Raw genomic sequence first — 21,112 nt, 5'->3', positions numbered from 1 at the left:
AGCAATATTGATCAAGGAATCAATTATAGCAGTGAGGAGAGATGATATCATGGAAGGATCAAATAAAACCGATGGATACAAGTGAAAAAAACACAAAAGGGGCAAACATGTTGCTGAGTGCGTACTATTAGTCCCATACAGTCAGCAGGACTTAGAGGAATAAATATACAATCAAATTTCAAAGAAGTGCAAGTATAACAAGGCAGTAATAGCATTTATGAGTTTTTTTAAAATACCCAAAATATTAACTGGGTAGTTTTAGTACTGAAGGTAGGTAAGGAAAAAAAGTCCTTACGTAACAAAGAGAAGTTTTTTTTGGCCAGCACGTAAAAAGCCAAACAAGGAAGGGGGCAGTTCTCGAGCTAATATTTGAAGATGAGCTCTAGCAGGTCAAAAGTACACCAGTCAAGGAGCATTTTAAACAAGAACAAGTTGGGAAAAGAAGTTCTAAATTGGGAAAAGGCTAATGTTACTAAAATATGATTGAGGCCAAGGCAGACTAAAGGAAAAAACACAGTATTTTTTTAAACATGGAAAGGGTAGAAATAATGATACTGTATGGTCTAAGAAGATGTGGGCAGAGTTTTCAATAAAACTTTTATGCTGGCCTTCACAATGGAAAAGAATAGACAACTCTGGTATAGACATTAGGATGGAAGACTGCAAAACATTAGAAAAAAATTAATATAGATAGAGAATACGGAGTTTTGAGAAGATTTGTGGCTCAGGTTGAGGTTCTGCATGAAAGTTCTCTCGTTGAGCTGGAAGATTCGTTTTCAGACATTTCATACTAGGCAACATCATCAGTAGGACTCTGGTGAAGCACTGGTGGTATGGCCCGCCTTTTATTTATGTGTTTAGGTTTCCTTGGGTTGGTCATGTCATTTTTTTGTGGCAATGTCACTTGCTGTTCTTTTTCTCAGGGATTGGTGAATGGGGGAACTTCAAACCAGCATCAACAGGAAAATACCACATACAGACCAAATACTGAACTACAGAAGCAATCGCCCCAACACCCACAATCAAAGCTGCATCAGAACATTATTTCAACGAGCCACTACACACTGCAGCACAGAGGAACTACAAAGAGCAGAGGAAAATGACAGCGTATTCAAAAAGAATGAGTACCCAATGAACACAGTCTGCTGATTTTCTCAGCAACAAACCCAAACAAGCAGACAAAATGCATCCAGAGACCCTAGCCACTCTCCCCTACATCAAAGATATCTTGGAAATGACTGCCAGACTACTCAGACCTCTTGGCATCATGGTAGCCCACAAACCCACCAACACAATAAAACAGCAGCTGATGAACTTGAAAGACCCCATACAGACAACAAGCAAAATTAATGTCATTTACAAAATATCTTGCAAAAACTGTAACAAACACTACATTGAACAAACAGGCAGAAAACTAGCCACAAAAAGACATGACCCTCTATCATTAGTATCCTTACATACAGATGAGGAAGGACACCACTTCGACTGGGACAACACATCCATCTGAGGACAAGCCAAACGGAGACACACGTGAGAATTCCTAGAAGCATGGCACTCTAACCAGAACTCTATCAACAAACACATTGACTTGGATCCCATTTACCACGCCGAGAAAAAGTACAGGAAACGACATCACTAACTCAAGGAAACCTAAACACAAATAAAAAGTGGGCCATACCACCAGTACTTCACCGGAGATAATGCTGTTACCCAGTATGGTGACAAAACGTCTGAAAAAGAACCTTCCAGCTCAGCGAACAAACTTACATCCATGGATAGAGAATAGGTACTGATCGATTGAGCTGCCTTAAAAAGAGGACAAATCTGCAGGACCATATGAGATGTATTCCTGAATATTGAAGGAGGCAAGGGTGGAGCTATTAGGACCCTTGGCAGTAACTTTAAAATCCTCTCCAACTGCAGGTGAGGTCCAGAGGCGTGCTAATGTTGTCTACTTTTTAAAAAAAGAGCCAGAAAAGGACAGAAGAGGAAATTTCTGGCCAGTCTAATATCTGTGGTGGGGAGATTAGAAAGAATTGTGATGAACAGAAAATATCTGAACTTAGACAGATAAGGATCAAGGATAGTCAGTTTGGATTCAGGGAAGATGGCATTTGACAAATTTGATCAGGTTTTTAAAAGCAGCAACCAGTCGCGTTGTTTGGGCAAATTCATTTCGTTTAGTGAACATGGACTTTAGCAAGGCAGACTGATCAAGAAAGTAAGAGTCAATGATATCCAAGGCAAAGTGGCACACAGTAGCCAAAATTGGCAGAGAGACAGGTGATAGTTGAGGGATATTTCTACGACTGAACATCTACTTGCAGTAAGGTTCCACAGGGCTCAGTGCAGAGGCTTTCTGTAGTGCACGTTAATAATTTAGACTTAAATGTAGGGGAAAATGATCACGGAGTACACAGATGACATGAAAATTGGTTGATGGGTAGATGGGTAGGGGAGGGAGAGGAGGGTAAATCGCTGAGAGTTATAGACAGACTGGTCAGGTGGGAAGCTGAAAGAAACGTACTTGGGGAGGGGTCATAAGGTAAGGAATTACACTTTGAATGGTAGGATGCTGGAAAGTACTGAAGATCAGAGGGATTTTGCTTTTCGAAAGTAGCAGGGCAAGAGTACATAGGGTGGTTAAGAAGGCATATGGGGTAATTGCCTTTACTAGTTTCACATTTAAAGGTTTGCCTAATTTTCAAATTACACTCTGGCCTTGCCCCTTCCTATTTCCATAGCCTTGTCCACTCTGAGATCAAACATGCCTCCACACCCCTCAAACTTTCACTGCCATGACCCTCAACTCTGGAATTATCCTCCTAAATACTTTCAATTTTTGGAAGCTAAATTTGACCAAGGATTTCGCATCTGTCCAGATAGCTCCATACGCAGCTCAATAATTGCCAATAATCTGATTATTTTTACAAGTATTAAGACCAAGAATTTTGTATCACCACACTAATACCTACCTGCATTGGATGGGGTTGCTGGCAGGATAACACGTGGACGTGACCGAGCGGCACCAGTCATCAAACTGGATTTTGCTCGCCCTTTGGCTTTGTTTCTGCGTCGTACTTGTAAACCTTGTCTATTAATACGACAGAGGTGGAAAAAAGTATAGCATTTACTTGATAAAATATATTCTCTGTGAAATTATTTACATTCTTCACTGGACATTAGGACTACCTTATTTCACCCTGTACACATCCATCCGCCATGACGAAGGCCTCCAATCCTTCAGTTTCTTCCTCTCCCGCTGACCCAACCAGTACCCTTCCACTGACGCGCTCATTCGATTGGCTGAGCTGGACCTCACCCTCAGCAATTGTTCCTTCAAATCCTCCCACTTTTTCCAGACCAAGTAGATTGCCATGGGCACCCGCATGGGCCCCAACTATGTCTGCCTCTTCGTCAGATATGTGGAACAGTTCATCTTCCGCAGCTGTATCGGCACAACTCCCCACCTTTTCCTCCGCTGCATTGATGACAGTGGGAGCAGGAGGTGGCACCGATACTAAGAGGTTGAGCAGTTTATCAAATTCACGAACACCTTCCACCCTGACCTCAAGTTCACCTGGACCATCTTGGACACCTCCCTTCCCTTCCTGGACCTCTCCATCTCCATCTCCATTTCTATTTCCACTGACCGACTCAACACAGGAATATACTTCAAACCCACCAACTTCCACAGCTACCTGGACTACAGCTTCTCCCACCTCGTCTCCTGCAAAAACACTATCCCTTACTCGCAATTCCTCCGCCATATCTGCTCCGAGAAGGACCAATTCCACCATAGAACATCCCAGATAGCTTCCCTAATCAGGGACTGCAATTTCCCCTCCCACGTAGTCAACAATGCCTTTCAACACATCTCCTCCATTTCCTACACCTCCACTTTTGAACCCCACTCCTCCAATCACAACAAAGACATAAAACCCTGGTCCTCACCTTCCACCCCACCAACCTCCGGATACTCTGCCATTTCCGCCAGCGACAAACAGACCCCACCACCACGGATACATTTCCCTTCCCACCCCTACCTATGTTTCGCAGAGACCATTCCCTCCGCAACTCCCTTGTTAGGTCTTCACCCCCCCCCACCAACCCAACCTCCACTCCTGGCACTTCCCTTGCCATCGCAAGAGGTGCAAAACCTGCACCCACATCTCCCCCCTCACCTCCATCCAAGGCCCCAAAAGATCCTTCCACATCTGACAGAGACTTACCTATACCTCCACACACGTCACCTACTGTGTCTGTTGCTCTCCTGTGGTCTCCTCTACATTGGGGAGATAGGATGCCAACTTGTTCCCTGAACTGTTCCACATGTCTGGGACACATGCACCTATAAACCCCACTGCCCTGTGGCCGAATACTTCAACTTCCCCCTCCCACTCCGCCAAGGACATGCAAGTCCTTGGCTGCCTCGACCACCAAACTCTCGTCACTCCATGCCTGGAGGAAGAATGCCTCATCTTCCACCTTGACACCCTCCAACCACACAGGATCAATGTTGATTTCACCTGTTTCCTCATTTCCCCAGCCCCAACCTTATCACAGATCCAACCCTTTAACTTGGCACTGCCTTTTAACTGTCCTACCCGCTCATCTCTCTGCCCACCAATCCGCTCCACCCTCCTGTCCAACCTATCTAAACTGCCCATAGTGTTAAGAGCATTAGCCCAGGGTATAGATAGGATAGAGGAATGGGTCTGGCTGGGTTACCCTTCGGAGGGTCAGTGTGGACTTGTTGGGCTGAAGGGCTATTTTCATATTGTATGGAATCTAATCTAATCTATCACCATCAACCTCCACCTTCATCTACCTATGCATTCCCAGCTAGTTTCCCCCTAGCCCCACCCCCTCATTCCTGATGAAGAGCTTATGCTCGAAACATCGACTCTCCTGTTCCTCAGATGCTGCCTGGCCGGCTGTGCTTCTCCAGCACCACACATTTCGACACTACCTTATTGACATATTTTATTTCTTCTATGTGATTTTTTTGTGCATCAATTTATATTTGCATGTGTTAACTGTTTTTGAATAAGGGGTAGAAACAAACCAAAAAATGCATATAAATCTTCAAAATTTTAACATCCTTAAAATGTACAATGGACAAATCAAGAAACATGATGTTTTGTCACCTTTGCCCAAGTACTCAAGTTAGCAAGTATACAATTACTCAGCAAATAACAGGGTTATACGCTGCTAAGGTACTTTCCCTGCAGATGACTTTACCAACACTTACTGTGTAGGATTAAATGTGAAAAGTGGATTAAAATATGACAAACGGTAACCATTCATAATAAATTAATATTTTCACTTGTGTTTGCATCTGACCAACAGTGAAGGGAAACAAGTAGCTTATAGTGACCTTTAGCTACTTTTCATTCCCTCCCTTTCCTCCCTCCCCACCTCCTGCCAAGTCTACTACATATACTCATAAATACAAATCAGGGACCATGAATAGATCAGCTAATGTTATTCACTGTATTGTTATCTGTCAATATGCTGTAAAGCCAAACTAGTCTCTGCTTTTATAGGGAATCATTAAGGGGTAAAGGGGTAAATGTAGGGGTATGGGTGGGTTACGCTTCGGCGGGTCGGTGTGGACTTGTTGGGCCGAAGGGCCTGTTTCCACACTGTAAGTAATCTAATCTGTAAGTAATCTAATCTAATTATTATACAGTGCATGTTCTGTTATGGTATTTGCTTTCTTGAAGAGTGTGGTGCTGGAAAAGCACAGTTGGTCAGGCAGCATCTAAAGAGAGATGATATTTCAAGCGTAAGCCCTTCATCAAGATCTGCATTCTGCTCGTTTTGCTGGATTCTGGGACTTGGTAAATAGCATCAACATTTCAACTTGGTTTTACTCCTTGTTGCAAATTACAGAAGTCTCCCAAAACTATGTCAGTCTTGATTTGATGTAATTTTCCACTATTGGCAGCAAAGTTCAGAAAAGTATCAAATCTGTGTGGCAAAAATAAACTAACCTCGATCCCGGTTTCATATTGTTAACTCCATGGGAGCCACTGATTACGGTGTTACTGACATGTGAAGTTTGGTGTGTTAGAACCTCCAGCTCCTTTACGACAACTTCAGACTGTGATTCCATTGTATGCTCATCTGTCAGTGCTGCATTGCAAAGCTGTACTGGAAGTACCTGTTCCTCCGTCTGTACAGTGGACATTGCTGTAGCTGATTCATCAGGTCCAACATGTACAGTTTGCTGCCAATTAGTTTGCATTTGTTGCTGTTCTTCCTCCCCTTGATCTTCTGAAGCAACATTAAGCAGCTGGGTCACTGCCTGTGAACTTTCCAAACTGGACTGAGCTGTGTCTTTTGTGCCGACAGACACATCTGTTGTTTCCTGTCCGTTTACAGAGAAAATATGCTTTGAGAGCTTGCTAAACAAAATCTATTCAGTATTGTGTATATATTCTTGCTTTTACTTAACAAAGATTTTACCACAAAGCATAAGGAATAAAGCCAAATATTTTGTGCAATTTGTTTGGAAAGGAATTGCAAATCGAAAATGTGAACTCAGTCTATAATTGCTTATGAACTTCAACTAATCATTGCAACTGACCGAGTAAAATGACCTAAAATACTAAGAAATTACAGATTGGAAAATAGTGTGAGTCCTTTAACTCCTTTAACGTTTATTATCTTTAATCTAATACAGCATGTCTCCATTTAACAACAGAAATGTTGAGACTTTTAAACAAAGCCACTTGACTTTTTCTTCCGAAAAACAGAAATTAATCTGTGAGCCATACTTCCTCTGGCATGCAAATACTAAAAGAAACTAAAAATGATTTTAAAATATTTATATTTAAACACAATGTTTCTAAGAAAATGTATTTTCTTTTTAAGGAAGTGCAAAATTAGAAAGAGTCCCTCCATTTGGAGGTTTGAAGAAGTTCAATTCCTAGACACCTTAAATGAAGGAAAGGGCTTCTGTCATTCAATCTTATAATCCTTCCATTGACATGTGAGATCAAGATGAAAGCGCTTTGAGCAATACATTAAAATATGAATTTTGTAAAGTGGAAATGTTTCAGTTGCTAGTTACAAATTCATGAATTTGAAATATTCACACTTGGTACAAACAATATTGGTTGAGAAAAAAGTCATTAAGAATTGGCTAAGTACAGCAAATGTTTTATTAACTAGCTTCTATGGGACCAGGAGTGTGATGGTTGATCAAATATTCTAGATAATCAAGAGGTGCACAAAATAAAATAAAAACACAGAGTAATAGGAATGTAATGCAGGGGGTATACTCACTACTTTTATCTTTATTTACAGTACAAGTCAATTAAATAATAATGCAACTTTGCCTGAAATAAAACCTATTGGCAGAGAGCCTTCTCAAACCCACCATCAATTGACTATTCGAACATTGCGGTAGGATTGTGGTGTTTGAGGACAAATTGACTTGAAATTGAATCATTTGCTGATATTTTGTTAGGCCATTCAAGTGAACAAGTACATTTATAGAGTTAGTAACATTTTTAAAAACTTTAATAATTGGATAGAATAATGTAGTAAACGTCATGGTATTTGAGATACATAATTTTTGCAGGTTTATCAAGAATGTCAGTTCATAAGGTGCCTGTTAAAACAAAAGTTTGCTAAATATTTAGCTTACCTTAATTTGCTTCTCTTGATTACACTCCACATGTACATTTAATACCTGCAATTCCTTACCCTGTTATAAACAAATCAAAATCAAAACTCTGATACACATGAAAAAAAGATTTCTCAAAAACACAATTTACTTAAATAATGCATGACCCTCACCTCAAAGTCCTACTTCTAAAAATGGTGTGGGAGAAGTATGAAATAACTGGTGAATCTTCCCTCCAGTGTTACTATGTTAAGTCCAATAGCAATCACACATAGGAACCAAAAGATTCAGTTCTTTCTAAAGTAAAATAGCAATCATCTCAAGTTGATGAATATTCTGAGTAAAGAGAATTTCCTAATGTTGCCACAAAATATCTAAGCTGTATGAGACAAACAAGTCAGAAAACCACCTCATCTTTAGTCCAACTATAAACCATAAGCTCATGAAATGGTTTACGACAATATAACCTGAGCTCCAGTCTCAAGGATGGCCACGATAACTGAAATTGGCTTTTACTTACAGATGTTCCTAACTATTCTACTTAACTAGATTTCACTATTGTCAAATATGTTACTAAATTACCTTTGGAATCCATTTCCCTCCCAGCCACTTGCCACAATTTGGACATTGTGGAGGTTTGTGTCTTGTGACATATGTAAACAAACAGCTTGGATTTGGACAACTGCCACGGCCTCTTCGTGTATAGGTTGTCTTGTGGGAAAAGATGGGCTGTAGAAAACAAAACGGATTTCAAACACCTTATTAGTTTCACAACATTCACAGCAACTTTCTTTGGACATAGAAAAATTCAGAGTTATGACTTAATATAGATGTACTATGCCACAGGGTGACTGGATGTCTCAGTCTTGCTCCCCATTAAGTTCTTTTCAAACCAAGTTGTGGTGCAGTTTTGGGATGTGAACTTAGATAATGTTAAATGTGTTTTTTCCTTCTACAGTTTGTTGAACCAATGAGTTAAAACTCGTCCAATACAATGGAGATTCTGGTAATAATTCCAAAAAATAAAAAATGTAAAAATGAACTTGGATTGAAAAATTCATAAAAGTTGAAAATACCAGTTGTCCTGGCATAATTTTGTGTAGGACTGAATGAATTGTTTGTTTGGTGAGCCGAGACAACAGATCGAATGGCCTCATTTTGTGAAGCTCTGGACAACACAAAAACTACGTTTTTCATAACACAGTCAAACAAGATGGAAAGATACTAGAAATTGGACAACACAGAAAATCTTAAGCACTTAGCACGTCAGTTAATTCTTCAACTGAGAAGAGACTTGTTAATTTTTCAAGGACGCAACATTTGTTGGAAATATGAATTTTTTTAGAATGAGCAACAGCTAATGCTCTCCCCAAAGGGAAGCTGCTTACACTAAGTATGGCTGAAAATGTGGAGTGTACTAAAAAGTACATTCTAAAAGAGCCATTTAAATTATAACACAAAATCATGGTCAAAATATGAACTTTGCTTAACCACACGAACTGAAGGTCAGAGTTTCCAAGGAAAATGGGAGATATACACATTTGACTAAGGGGCTATTGAATTCAGTTGGAAGCATTCCTTGACAGCACATGAACTGTAGTGATTCTAGAAGGAACCTACCAAGACCTTCACCTGGACATCAAAATGACACAGGGATGAGCAATAAATGCTGGTCTACCTCGCAGAAACCACATCCAATACAAAATGAAAACTTTTGATAGGGAAACACAAATGACTATGATTTCCTAGGCTGGCTAATGACAACAGATTGGAAGATAATTAAATTGTTTCAATTGCTTTGTTTTATTCAAGTATTGATTTAGACAGAGGATATTAAATGTGAGATGCATATTGTGGCCTTCACTTGACAACTTTAAGGAATATGATGATACCAAAGTACTAAGGACAGAGAAGAGTGTAGTTCAGCACTGAGATATTTCTTCAAAATGTATAACTCGCTATCACATGAAATAATTAAAGCAAATAGTTTAGATACATTGAAAAGTAAACCAGACTTGAACATATTAGAAAAAAAAATAGGATATGCTGGGGAATTAGATTAGATTAGATTAGATTAGATTACTTACAGTGTGGAAACAGGCCCTTCGGCCCAACAAGTCCACACTGACCCGCCGAAGCGCAACCCACCCAATACCCTACATTTACCCCTTACCTAACACTACGGGCAATTTAGCATGGCCAATTCACCTGACCTGCACATCTTTGGACTGTGGGAGGAAACCGGAGCACCCAGAGGAAACCCACGCAGACACGGGGAGAACGTGCAAACTCCACACAGTCAGTCGCCTGAGGCGGGAATTGAACCCGGGTCTCTGGCACGGTGAGGCAGTAGTGCTAACCACTGTGCCACCGTGCCGCCCACGAATTGGGAAGGGTGAGAACTGAGACAAATGAAATTAAAGTTGATGTGCATCTAGTACAAACACTGACACAGACTAGTTGGCCCATTTCTGTGCTGCATATTCCAAATAATTGTTTATAATCTATCAAGAAAAAACCACTCATTGGAGCTTTCTAGTTATTATTGTATATAAATATTCATGATAAATATAAAATCAACTAATATCCTAATTTAAGGGTAATCTCAACTAAGTGACTGTGATAGTGTTATGGACTAGGCCAGACCAGCCAAAACATTCTTAGGCAGGCAGCCCAGACTGTGCAATTTGTTTTGTTTTGGTAAGTGTACAGTGAAAATTACCCGAAGTTGGCGAGGTTGACTACCAGGTTAAAAACAGAAAACTTTATTCATAAACTTACACAACAAAACTGTGGGATCTCTCACAAAACACAAAGAACAGAATAAGACCCCCTACAGAACTCAGCCGATCCAACTAGACTTAATTCTGCTATTCTCAATATACACAACAGTCCCAATAAGCAAACTCCCTTTACAACAGTGCATAAAAGGGTCAGATGCTTACAAATTGAAGTTAGAAGGGCAGAAGAGAGTGTTTCCACATAGGTCAATGTTGAACTCCCAGCCAGTTCTGGACTGAACTTAATTGCTCAGCTAGAGAGCTGACCATTCCCCTTTCATTCTACAGGTCACTTTTAAAATATGACCACTTGGGCCTGAAGTCTCATCTGTTTACATATAAAGAAAAGGCCTCTCAAAATCCTTTTCATCTCTGTACCAAACCAGTCTGATCGGAGCCCAGCCTGGTTTACTACCCCTCTGAAAAAAATCAAGGACAGAGTATCCTTGAGCCAAGGGACAGCTTTTAGAAACATAAAGGTCTAGCTTTGTGACAATAGCTAGTCACAAGATGAAATTTTAATCCAGTAAATACATGACTATAAACATGATAATTATCAAGCTTTCAGGTCATGAAAACTTCAAGAGTAGATTATTCAAATACAGTTTTGCAGTTTTCAAGTCAGAAAATAAACAACATATGTTTACAGAGACGGCTACCAAGAAAGAAAATGTACTTTTAAAAAGCTGAAAAAACAATACGATGACCTAGCAAATTTTGTTCTATATTTCTATTCAAATATGGTATAACCAAGCACTTAGCATGTCAGTCAAAATTTCAAGTGAGAAGAGACAGGTTAATCTTTCAAGGACGCAAGCTCTGACCTTTTTTGTTGGAGTTGTTGATGATTGTTTGCTCGTCAACGGTAACATTAAGAACTGTGCAGTTGATGCTGGAACATTTTCCACTGAATCCTAATAGAGAGAATTAATTCACGCTGTCACTTCTTTATGTAAGCATGTAAACAATGACCATTAAACTCAAACTACTCATTTCCATCAGAAATTCAAGCATTTTGTGAAGTGGACCTGTTAGAGAAGCCCTGCATTTGCCTCATAAAAGATTAAAAATTGCCATTATTTCCCCACCTACTACCTATTCCAGCAATACGTAAGCACATGAGCAATGCAAAATGTGGTTGCGGATATCACATATACTTGTGACAATGCTGCTCCTTTAACAAGATTGAATGGTCCTTCATTTTCCCAAAAGTGTGATAGGAGGCAGAGGTGCCAAAATCTCTGGGTTGATCAACTTGAAGAAGCTTTTAAGTTTTTTTAAAAAACTTGTACAATGAAAGGGGAGTGGCTAGTTCTCCCAGCTCAGTCTTTCTCCACTTTGGTTTTGTCACAAAGCTAGCCTCTTTCTTTCTAAAAGCTGTTCTTTGGCTCAAGGAGACTCTATCCTTGCTTTTTTTTGAGGGGCAATAAACCAGGCTGGGCTCTGATCAGTCTGGCTTGGTAAAGAGATAAAAAAGAATTTTGAGAGGCCTTTTGTTTATATGTGAACAGATGAGACTTCAAGCCAAAGTGGTCATGTTTTAGAAGTGACCTGTATAATGAAAGGGGAATGGTCAGCTTTCTAGATGATCTGAGCCGAGTAGTTGTAGTTCAGTCTTGAACTGATTGGAAATTCAACATTGAGCTGTGTGAAAATGCTCTTTTCTGCCCTTCAACTTCAACCTGTAAGCATTGGTTTTATTTACACAGGTTTTTAAAGGGAGTTAGCTTATTGGGACTGTTATGTATATTCGGAAAAGCATAACTAGGTCTTGATGGATAGCCTGAGTTCTGTAGGGGTTCTTTATTCTGTTCTTTGTGTTTCATTGTGTAATTTTGTGAATACATTTTCGTCTGTTTTAAAATCTAGTTGGTAAAAACAATGACTGCAGATGCTGGAAACCAGATTCTGGATCAGTGGTGCTGGAAGAGCACAGCAATTCAGGCAGCATCCGAGGACAGGCAAAATCGACGTTTCGGGCAAAAGCCCTTCATCAGGAATAAAGGCAGAGAGCCTGAAGCATGGAGAGATAAGCTAGAGGAGGGGGGGGGGGGGGAGAGAGTAGCATAGAGTACAATAGGTAGGTGGGGAAGGAGATGAAGGTGATAGGTCAGGGAGGAGAGGGTGGAGATCGTCAGGAATGTGGTGAGGGGGCAATGGGGCTGAAAGATAAATACTGGGCTGGGCTGGTGGGAGGGTCACTGGGAAGGCGATAAGAATATGTAGGTGGGATTGATTGTGATATGTCGGAGGGGAGGGTGGAGTGGATAGTTGGGAAGGAAGATGGACAATTAGTTCAGTTCAAGAGGGCAGTGCGAGGTTGAACGGTTGGATCTGGGAGAGGTTGGTGAGGGGATATTTGGAATTTGGTGAGGTCAACGTTGATACTGTACAGTTTGAAGTTTCCAGCTGTCCTATCACCTATCCCTGGATTAGTGGTGCTGGAAGAGCACAGCAATTCAGGCAGCATCCGAAAAGCTTCGAAATCGACGTGCCCTTTTTATTCCTGATGAAGGGCTTTTGCCCGAAACGTCGATTTTGCCTGTCCTCGGATGCTGCCTGAATTGCTGTGCTGTTCCAGCACCACTGATCCAGAATCTGGTTTCCAGCATCTGCAGTCATTGTTTTTACCTCGTTGATTTTAACCCTACTGCGAATCCTCTTGCAAGGATGCCTGCCTTGAAGACGTTTTCCTCCTCTCTCTACAAGAATCTCAGGGAGTCTCTCTCTCACTGCAACTCCCAGGTCATTTCCACGCTTCAGGCTCTCTGCCTTTATTTCTGATGAAGGGCTTTTGCCCGAAACGTCGATTTTGCCTGTCCTCGGATGCTGCCTGAATTGCTGTGCTCTTCCAGCACCACTGATCCAGAATCTGGTTTCCAGCATCTGCAGTCATTGTTTTTACCTCGTTGATTTTAACCCTACTGCGAATCCTCTTGCAAGGATGCCTGCCTTGAAGAAGTTTTCCTCTTCTCTCTACAAGAATCTCAGGGAGTCTCTCTCTCACTGCAACTCCCAGGTCATTTCCACGCTTCAGGCTCTCTGCCTTTATTTCTGATGAAGGGCTTTTGCCCGAAACGTCGATTTTGCCTGTCCTCGGATGCTGCCTGAATTGCTGTGCTCTTCCAGCACCACTGATCCAGAATCTGGTTTCCAGCATCTGCAGTCATTGTTTTTACCTCGTTGATTTTAACCCTACTGCGAATCCTCTTGCAAGGATGCCTGCCTTGAAGAAGTTTTCCTCTTCTCTCTACAAGAATCTCAGGGAGTCTCTCTCTCATTGCAACTCCCAGGTCATTTCCTCAGCCTCCTCTAGCTTATCTCTCCATGCTTCAGGCTCTCTGCCTTTATTCCTGATGAAGGGCTTTTGCCCGAAACGTCGATTTTGCCTGTCCTCGGATGCTGCCTGAATTGCTGTGCTCTTCCAGCACCACTGATCCTTAAAATCTAGTTGTCAACCTAGCTATCTTATTCTGGGCAATTTTCACTAAACATTTACTGAAACAAATTGCAAAGTTATGGTCTGGGACTGCCTGCTTAAGAATGTTTTGAGTGGCCTGGCCAAGTCCATAACAGTTTGGTTTGGGTTTTTAGTAGTCTGGCTGTTCAGAACAGGCAGGTAGTCAGTTTTTGAGGCTGCTGGTCAAAAGAAACAGCTAATTGGAAGGAGGTGTGCCATGCTGAATCTCTCTGCCATCTCTCTCTCTCCTGTAAGATCCGGTATTGGATTTTACCTTTTTTGCCAAGGGGTGTTGATTGAGATTGCGGCAGGAATTTGGAACAGCATCATTAAGTTGGGAAACTCTGTTGGGTTTTCAGTTAATTTATTCTATATTTTGCTTCTTTTCGTTTGTGTTTCATTTGGTAATCTTGCAAATAAATTCTGTTTTGTTTAAAACTAAACAAATGTGTTTGGGCCAGCTGCATCACTCCTGGAATATCCACTGACACCTGCTTTAAACAATTAGTAAACTAAGGGTCCGGGCTACTTTCTTGAAATGTTATGAGGGGGACTGGCTTGGTCCATAACATACTTCTCTGGGATTAATTTAGTATATTTTAAAAAAACATTGAGACCATCTTTATTTTTCTCAATTTTTGTTTGGTGCTGAGAGTTGAAGTTGAGAATTGAACTTTGAACAGTAGTTTGTTTTAAAAGGTCAGAACAAAAGATGTTTACTGTTCAGAACTGGCCTGGAAAGATAATGCAGTTAACTACAGATCTCAGGACACTGCAAACTATTTGGCATTGAGATGCTGCTATATTCAGCACTGGCAGAAACAGTGAACTGTTGCAGACTGGATTTTGATCAGGAGGCAGTTGAGCCAAGGAAATTCCAGAATTCTTTTTTGGATTTTGCGTTCTCTAACTTCTCTCCAGTTATGAATTGTTGAATGTTCTGAGAAAAGAATCTCAGTCTATAAGAAAGTATTAAGAGTCTTTAGAAGACAACTACAGTTGTTTACAATAACTAGTGAATTCCAAATTCAAGCAAGATGTTGAATTTTATATACCTGAAATATTACCCCTCATCCAAGGATTTCACAAAGAGATGGTATTTGTTGTTCAAACGTCAATCAAATTAGTAAACTATGACTTTTTTGTAATTTGTTTTAATTTATCCCTCAAATCTGTTTGTCTATCAGAGGCTATGACCTAAGGAGGTTTGGTTTAGATAGAGTCATAGAGATGTATAGCATGGAAACAGACCCTTCAGTTCAATCTGTCCATTCCGACCAGATATCCCAACCCAATCTCGTCCCACCTGCCAGTACTAGGCCCATATCCCTCCAAACCCTTCCTATTCATACACCCATCCAAATGCCTCTTAAATGTTGCAATTGTACCAGCCTTCACCACTTCCTCTGGCAGCTCATTCTGTACCCGTACAACCCTCTATGTGGAAAAAGTTGCTCCTTAGGTCCGTTTTATATCTTTCTCTTCTCACCCTGAACCTATGCCCTCTAGTTCTAGACTCCCTGACGCCAGGGAAAAGAATGTCTATTTATCCTATCCATGCCCCTCATAATTTTGTAAACCTCCAGAAGGTCACCCATCAGTCTCCGACACTCAAGGGAAAACAGCCCAAGCCTGTTCAGCCTCTCCCTATAGCTCAAATCCTCCAACCCTGGCAACATCCTTATAAATCTTTTCTGAACCCCTTCCAGTTTCATCACATCTTTCTGATAGGAAGGAGACCAGAAATGCATGCAATATTCCAACAGTGGCCTAACCAATGACCTGTACAGCCACAACATGATCTCCCAACTCCTGTACTCAATACTCTGACCAATAAAGGAAAGCATACCAAACGCCTTCTTCACTATCCTAGCTACCTGTGACTCTACTTTCAAGGAGCTATGAACTTGCACTCCAAGGATCATAGACATTAAATGCCTTGTTGTTTATCGGAGCTCGCCAAAGCGACACTATTAATAATAAATTGTTAACTTTAAGTTATAAACTTAGTGCTGAGGATCTGTTACTTGTAAAATTTGGTTAAGAACAATTGAATAAATTTGAGGGTCATTATATGTTTTGATGTCATAATGTTGTGAGTCCAGTGGTAGTGAGGATGTTTGGATTTGGATTACTATCTCTGTCTTATAACTACAAAATTCAATTTTCTGCACAGATACACGAATTCTAGTCTGGAGGGTTTGATGAAATGAAGGGTAAAAATAACTTGCAGAAATCCCTTTGGTTCACATCCAAATGCTGGCCAATGTGCTGTGCAGGATTTTGATTTGAGACAAAAAGATCCTGATTGCTAAAACTTCATTCCTGAATGAAGTCAATTGGACAGGACACATGGAAGGAGATCGCACAATTTCCCCTCCAGTTTTCAATTTCTTTTAAAAATGCATTCACGAGATGTAAGCATCACAGGCAAGGCCAATAAATAGTATCCTCTTCAACTGCCCTTGGCTTATTATTGCCTTCCTGAACCACTGTAGTCCTTGTACATCGGCACACTGTATTGTAAGGAAAGGAATTCCAGAATTTTGATCCAGTTACAATGATTAATATTGTAGGGAGTTAACCAAAAGCTAAGGTATTCATTGGCAATTAAATCAAACAAACCCACTTTCACATTGGGTCTTTTGTGGCCTCAGGATATCAAGTTTTTTTCAATTCATTGGGATGTAGGCACCACCAGTTAGGCATGAGTAATAATTGGTGGCCTAACTGCAATTATATGGGACTGCTTAGAGTTGATAGACTGGTCAATATTTGAGAACTCAGTAGCCAACCTAAATGAGTACGCCACTACTATTACAGACTTCATTGGTCAGTGCATAGATGACTCTGTGCTAAAGAAGGTAATCTGAACGCTTCCCAAGTGGAAACCACAGATGAACTGAGAGATCGACTCCCGACTGAAGTCCAGATCTGAGATGTTCAAGTCTGGTGACACTGACCGACACAGGAAATTCAGGTATGACCTTTGCAAGGACATCAAGGACACTACGAAGAGAAACTAAACTAAGCTTGAGACCCAGATGAACCAATTAGACACCTGTCGTTTGTGGCAAGGCTGGCACAACATAACTGGCTATAAAGCGAAGTCAAACAGAATTGCCGGCAACAGAACAGCCCAGGCTGATGAGCTCAATGCATTCTATGCTCACTTTGAACAGAAAGACAGTGAAACAATATCGGCGAAAGTGAGGACTGCAGATGCTGGAGATCAGCGTCAAGAATCTCGTGGTGCTAGAAAAGCACAGCAGGTTAGGCAGCATCCGAGCAGTAGGAAAATCGACGTTTCGGGCAGGGGCCCTTCAGCAGGAATGAGGTTGGGAGCCTCCGGGGCGGAGAGACGAATGGGAGGGAGGTGGGGCTGGGGAGAAGGTAGCTGAGAGTGCAATAGGTGGATGGAGATGGGGATAAAGGTGATAGGTCGGAGAGGAGGGTGGGGAGGAAGATTGGCAGGTCAGACAGGTCATGAGGATGGTGATGAGCTGAAAGGTTGGAACTGGGGTAAGGTAGAGGGAAGGAAAATGAGGAAATTGGTGAAGTCCACATTGATGCCCTGGGGTCGAAGTGTTCCGAGACAGAAGATGAGGCGTTCTTCCTCCAGGCGTCAGGTGATGAGGGACTGGCGATGGAGGAGGCCCATGACCTGCATGTCATCGGCAGAGTGGGAAGGGGAGTTGAAATGTTGGGCCACGGGACGGTGGGGTTGATTGGTGCAGGTGTCCCTAAAGCGTTCTGTGAGAAGGCGTACAGTCTCCCCAACGTAAAGGAGACCACATCGGGAGCAATGGATACAATAAATGACATTTGTGGAAGTTCAGTTGAAACTTTGATGGATATAGAACATAGAACAGTACAGCACAGAAGAGGCCCTTCAGTCCACGATGTTGTGCCGACCATTGATCCCCATGTAAGCTAAACCTAATGTACGAACCCTCAAATTTCTGTGACCATATACATACATGTCCAGCAGTCTCTTAAATATCCCCAATGACCTCGCTTCCACAACTGCTGCTGGCAATGCATTCCATGCTCTCACAGCTCTCTGCATAAAGAACCCGCCTCTGACATCCCCTCTATACTTTCCGCCAAACAGCTTAAAACTATGACCCATCGTGTTAACAATTTCTGCCCTGGGAAAAAGTCTCTGGCTATCAACTCTACCTATGCCTCTCATTATCTTGTACACCTCAATTAGGTCCCCTCTCTTCCTTCTTTTCTCCAATGAAAAAAGTCCAAGCTCAGTCAACCTCTCTTCATAAGATAAGCTCTCCATTCCAGGCAGCATCCTGGTAAAGCTCCTCTGAACCCTCTCCAAAGCATCCACATCTTTCCTATAATAAAGGCGATCAGAACTGGACACAGTATTCCAAGTGTGGTCTAACCAAAGTTTTGTAGAGCTGCAACAAGATCTCACGGCTCTTAAACTCAATTCCCCTGTTAATGAAAGCCAAAACACCATATGCTTTCTTAACAACCCTGTCCACTTGGGTGGCAATTTTCAGGGGTCTATGTACCTGCACACCAAGATCCCTCAGTTCCTCCACACTGCCAAGAATCCGGTCTTTAATCCTGGACTCAACTTTCAAGTTCGACCTTCCAAAATGCATCACTTCACATTTATCCAGGTTGAACTCCATTTGCCACCTCTCAGCCCATCTCTGCATCCTGTCAATGTCACGCTACAGCCTACGACAGTCCTCTATACTGTCAATGACACCTCCAACCTTTGTGTCGTCTGCAAACTCGCTAACCCATCCTTCAATCTCCTCATCCAAGTCATTAATAAAAATTACAAAGAGTAGAGGCCCAAGAACTGAGCCCTGTGGAACACCACTCACCACAGACTTCCAGGCAGAATACTTTCCTTCCACTACCACTCACTGTCTTCTGTCGACCAGCCAATTCTGTATCCAGAAAGCTAAATTTCCCTGTATCCCATTCCTCCTGACCTTCTGAATGAGCCTATCATGGGGAACTTTATCAAATGCCTTGCTGAAGTCCATATACACCCCATCCACCGCTCGACCCTCATCAACTTGTCGAGTAACATCCTCAAAGAATTCAATAAGATTTGTAAGGCGCGACCTGCCCCTCACAAAGCCGTGCTGACTGCATTTAATCAAGCCATGCTCTTTCAGATGGTTATAAATCCTATCCCACAGAATCCTTTCGAACACCTTGCAGACAACAGACATGAGACTGACTGGTCTGTAATTGCCGGGGATTTCCCTATTTCTTTTCTTGGAGAGAGGAATTACATTTGCCTCCCTCCAGTCCTCAGGTACGACTCCGGTGGAGAGCGAGGATGCAAAGATCTTGGCAAGTGGCAAAGCAATCACACTTCTCGCTTCCAAAGCAGCCGAGGACAAATCTGGTCTGGCCCTGGTGACTTGTCAATCTTAATGTTTGTCAAAATTTTCAGCACATCAGCTTCCTCAAACTCTATCCATTCCAGCATGTTTACCCGCTCAATGGTTTCATTCACTACAAGGTCCTTTTCTTTAGTAAAGACAGAAGCAAAAAACTCATTTAGAGCTTCCTCTACCTCCTCAGACTCTATACACAAGTTCCCTATGCTATCCCTGATTGGCCCTACTCTTTCTTTGATCATTCTCTTATTCCTCACATACGTGTAAAATGCCTTTAGATTCTCCCTAATCCTTCCTGCCAAGCCTTTTTCGTGCCCCCTCCTGGCTCTCCTCAGACCATTTTTGAGCTCCTTACTCACCTTCCTGTAATCCTCTAGAGCTGAGCAAGACCCTTGCTTCCTCCACCTTACATAAGCTGCCTTCTTTCTTTTGCCTTCTTCATCCAAGGTTCCTTTATCTTACCCCTTCTTGCCTATCTCAGAGGAACACATTTATGCATCACTCGCAACAACTGTTCCTTAAACAATCTCCACATGTCTATAGTGCCCTTTCCATGGAACAATTGCTCCCTGTCCATGCTTCCCAACTCACGTCTGATAGCATCATAGTTTCCTTTCCCCCAATTAAATATCCTCCCATTGTGCCTGCTTCTCTCCTTCTCCATAGCTATGTAGAAAGTGAAGCAGTTGTGGTCGCTATCACCAAAACGCTCTCCCACGCAAGATCTGACACCTGCCCCGGCTCATTGCCGGGCGCCAAATCCAAAATGGCCTCTCTCCTCGTCAGCCTGTCAACGTACTGAGTTAGGAAACCCCACAAAACATACCTTATAAAAACAGCTCCTTCCAAACCATCTGCTCAAAGAAGGTTCCAATCAATATTGGGAAACTTAAAGTCACCCATTACAATAACCCTACTACATTCACATGGAGGTTTCTTTGGGGCCTTGGATGGAGGTGAGGGGGGAGGTGTGGGCACAGGTTTTGCAATTCCTGCTGTGGCAGGAGAAGGTGCCAGGAGGGGAGGGTGGGTTGTTGGGGGTTGTGGACCTGACCAGGTAGTTGGGAATGGTCTTTGTGGAAAGCGGATAGGGGTGAGGAGGGAAATATGTCCCTGGTGGTGGGGTCCGTTTGGACGTGGCGGAAATGTCGGCGGATGATGTGGTTTATGCGGACGTTGGTGGTGTGGAAGGAGAGGACCAGAGGGGTTCTGTCCTTGTTGCAGTTGGAGGGGTGGGGTTTGAGGGTGGAGGTGCGAGACGTGGATGAGATGGGTGGAGGGAAAATTACGGTCTTGAAAAAAGGAGGCTGTCTGATGTGTTCTTTGGTGGAACTGGTCCTCCTGGGAGCAGATACGGCAAAGGGGGAGGAATTGGGACTACGGGGCAGCGTTTTTGCAGAAGGTAGGGTTGGTAGAGGTGCAATTCAGGTAGCTGTGAGAGTCGGTGGGTTTGTAAAAAATGTCACCTAAGAATATCACCTATCCCATCAGCTGCAGACGCATCTGCACCCTCGCCCACCACCACAGACATTAGACCAGCCTTAATGTGAACCCATGGAAAGTGAGCGACCCAGATGGAATCCCCTGTCATGCACTCTGATCCTGTACAGACCAGCTGGCTTGAGTATTCTTAGACATCTTTGATCTCTTCTTACGACCATTTGAAGTCCGTATTTGCTTCGGAGGGGGGTGGAGAGAAGAGGTCTGCAAACAGGAGGTCAGGTGAGTCAGGATGTGGGGGGCGGCGGGTGCAGGGTGGTGAGAAGGATCCTCCAGTCGTCTTCATAGCCACTCTCCTCACCCCCCTCTTCTCCCCCGCTCAAGTAAAAGCCATTTGAATGCG

The 21,112-nt window shown here is 42.3% G+C and overlaps 1 protein-coding gene across 10 annotated transcripts in view; it reads right to left on the bottom strand.

The window, feature by feature from the left end:
* Positions 1 to 21,112, bottom strand: part of hmgxb3 (HMG box domain containing 3) — a 95,026-nt gene that overhangs the window by 53,031 nt on the left and 20,883 nt on the right. For all 10 annotated transcript variants that reach the window (XM_043703262.1, XM_043703270.1, XM_043703269.1 and 7 more), the window contains exons 5-9: positions 11,244 to 11,333; positions 8,222 to 8,368; positions 7,661 to 7,720; positions 6,000 to 6,376; positions 2,976 to 3,094 (exon numbers count right to left, since the gene is read on the bottom strand). In XM_043703262.1, the coding sequence (XP_043559197.1) occupies positions 2,976 to 3,094; positions 6,000 to 6,376; positions 7,661 to 7,720; positions 8,222 to 8,368; positions 11,244 to 11,333 (793 nt within the window). The remainder of the gene's footprint in view (positions 1 to 2,975; positions 3,095 to 5,999; positions 6,377 to 7,660; positions 7,721 to 8,221; positions 8,369 to 11,243; positions 11,334 to 21,112) is intronic.

This window comes from Chiloscyllium plagiosum, chromosome 14, assembly GCF_004010195.1.
Source record: "Chiloscyllium plagiosum isolate BGI_BamShark_2017 chromosome 14, ASM401019v2, whole genome shotgun sequence".
NCBI classification, from domain to species: Eukaryota; Metazoa; Chordata; class Chondrichthyes; order Orectolobiformes; family Hemiscylliidae; genus Chiloscyllium; species Chiloscyllium plagiosum.
The sequence above is the reverse complement of the archived record's forward strand: the minus strand, read 5'-3'. Positions and strand labels throughout refer to the sequence as shown.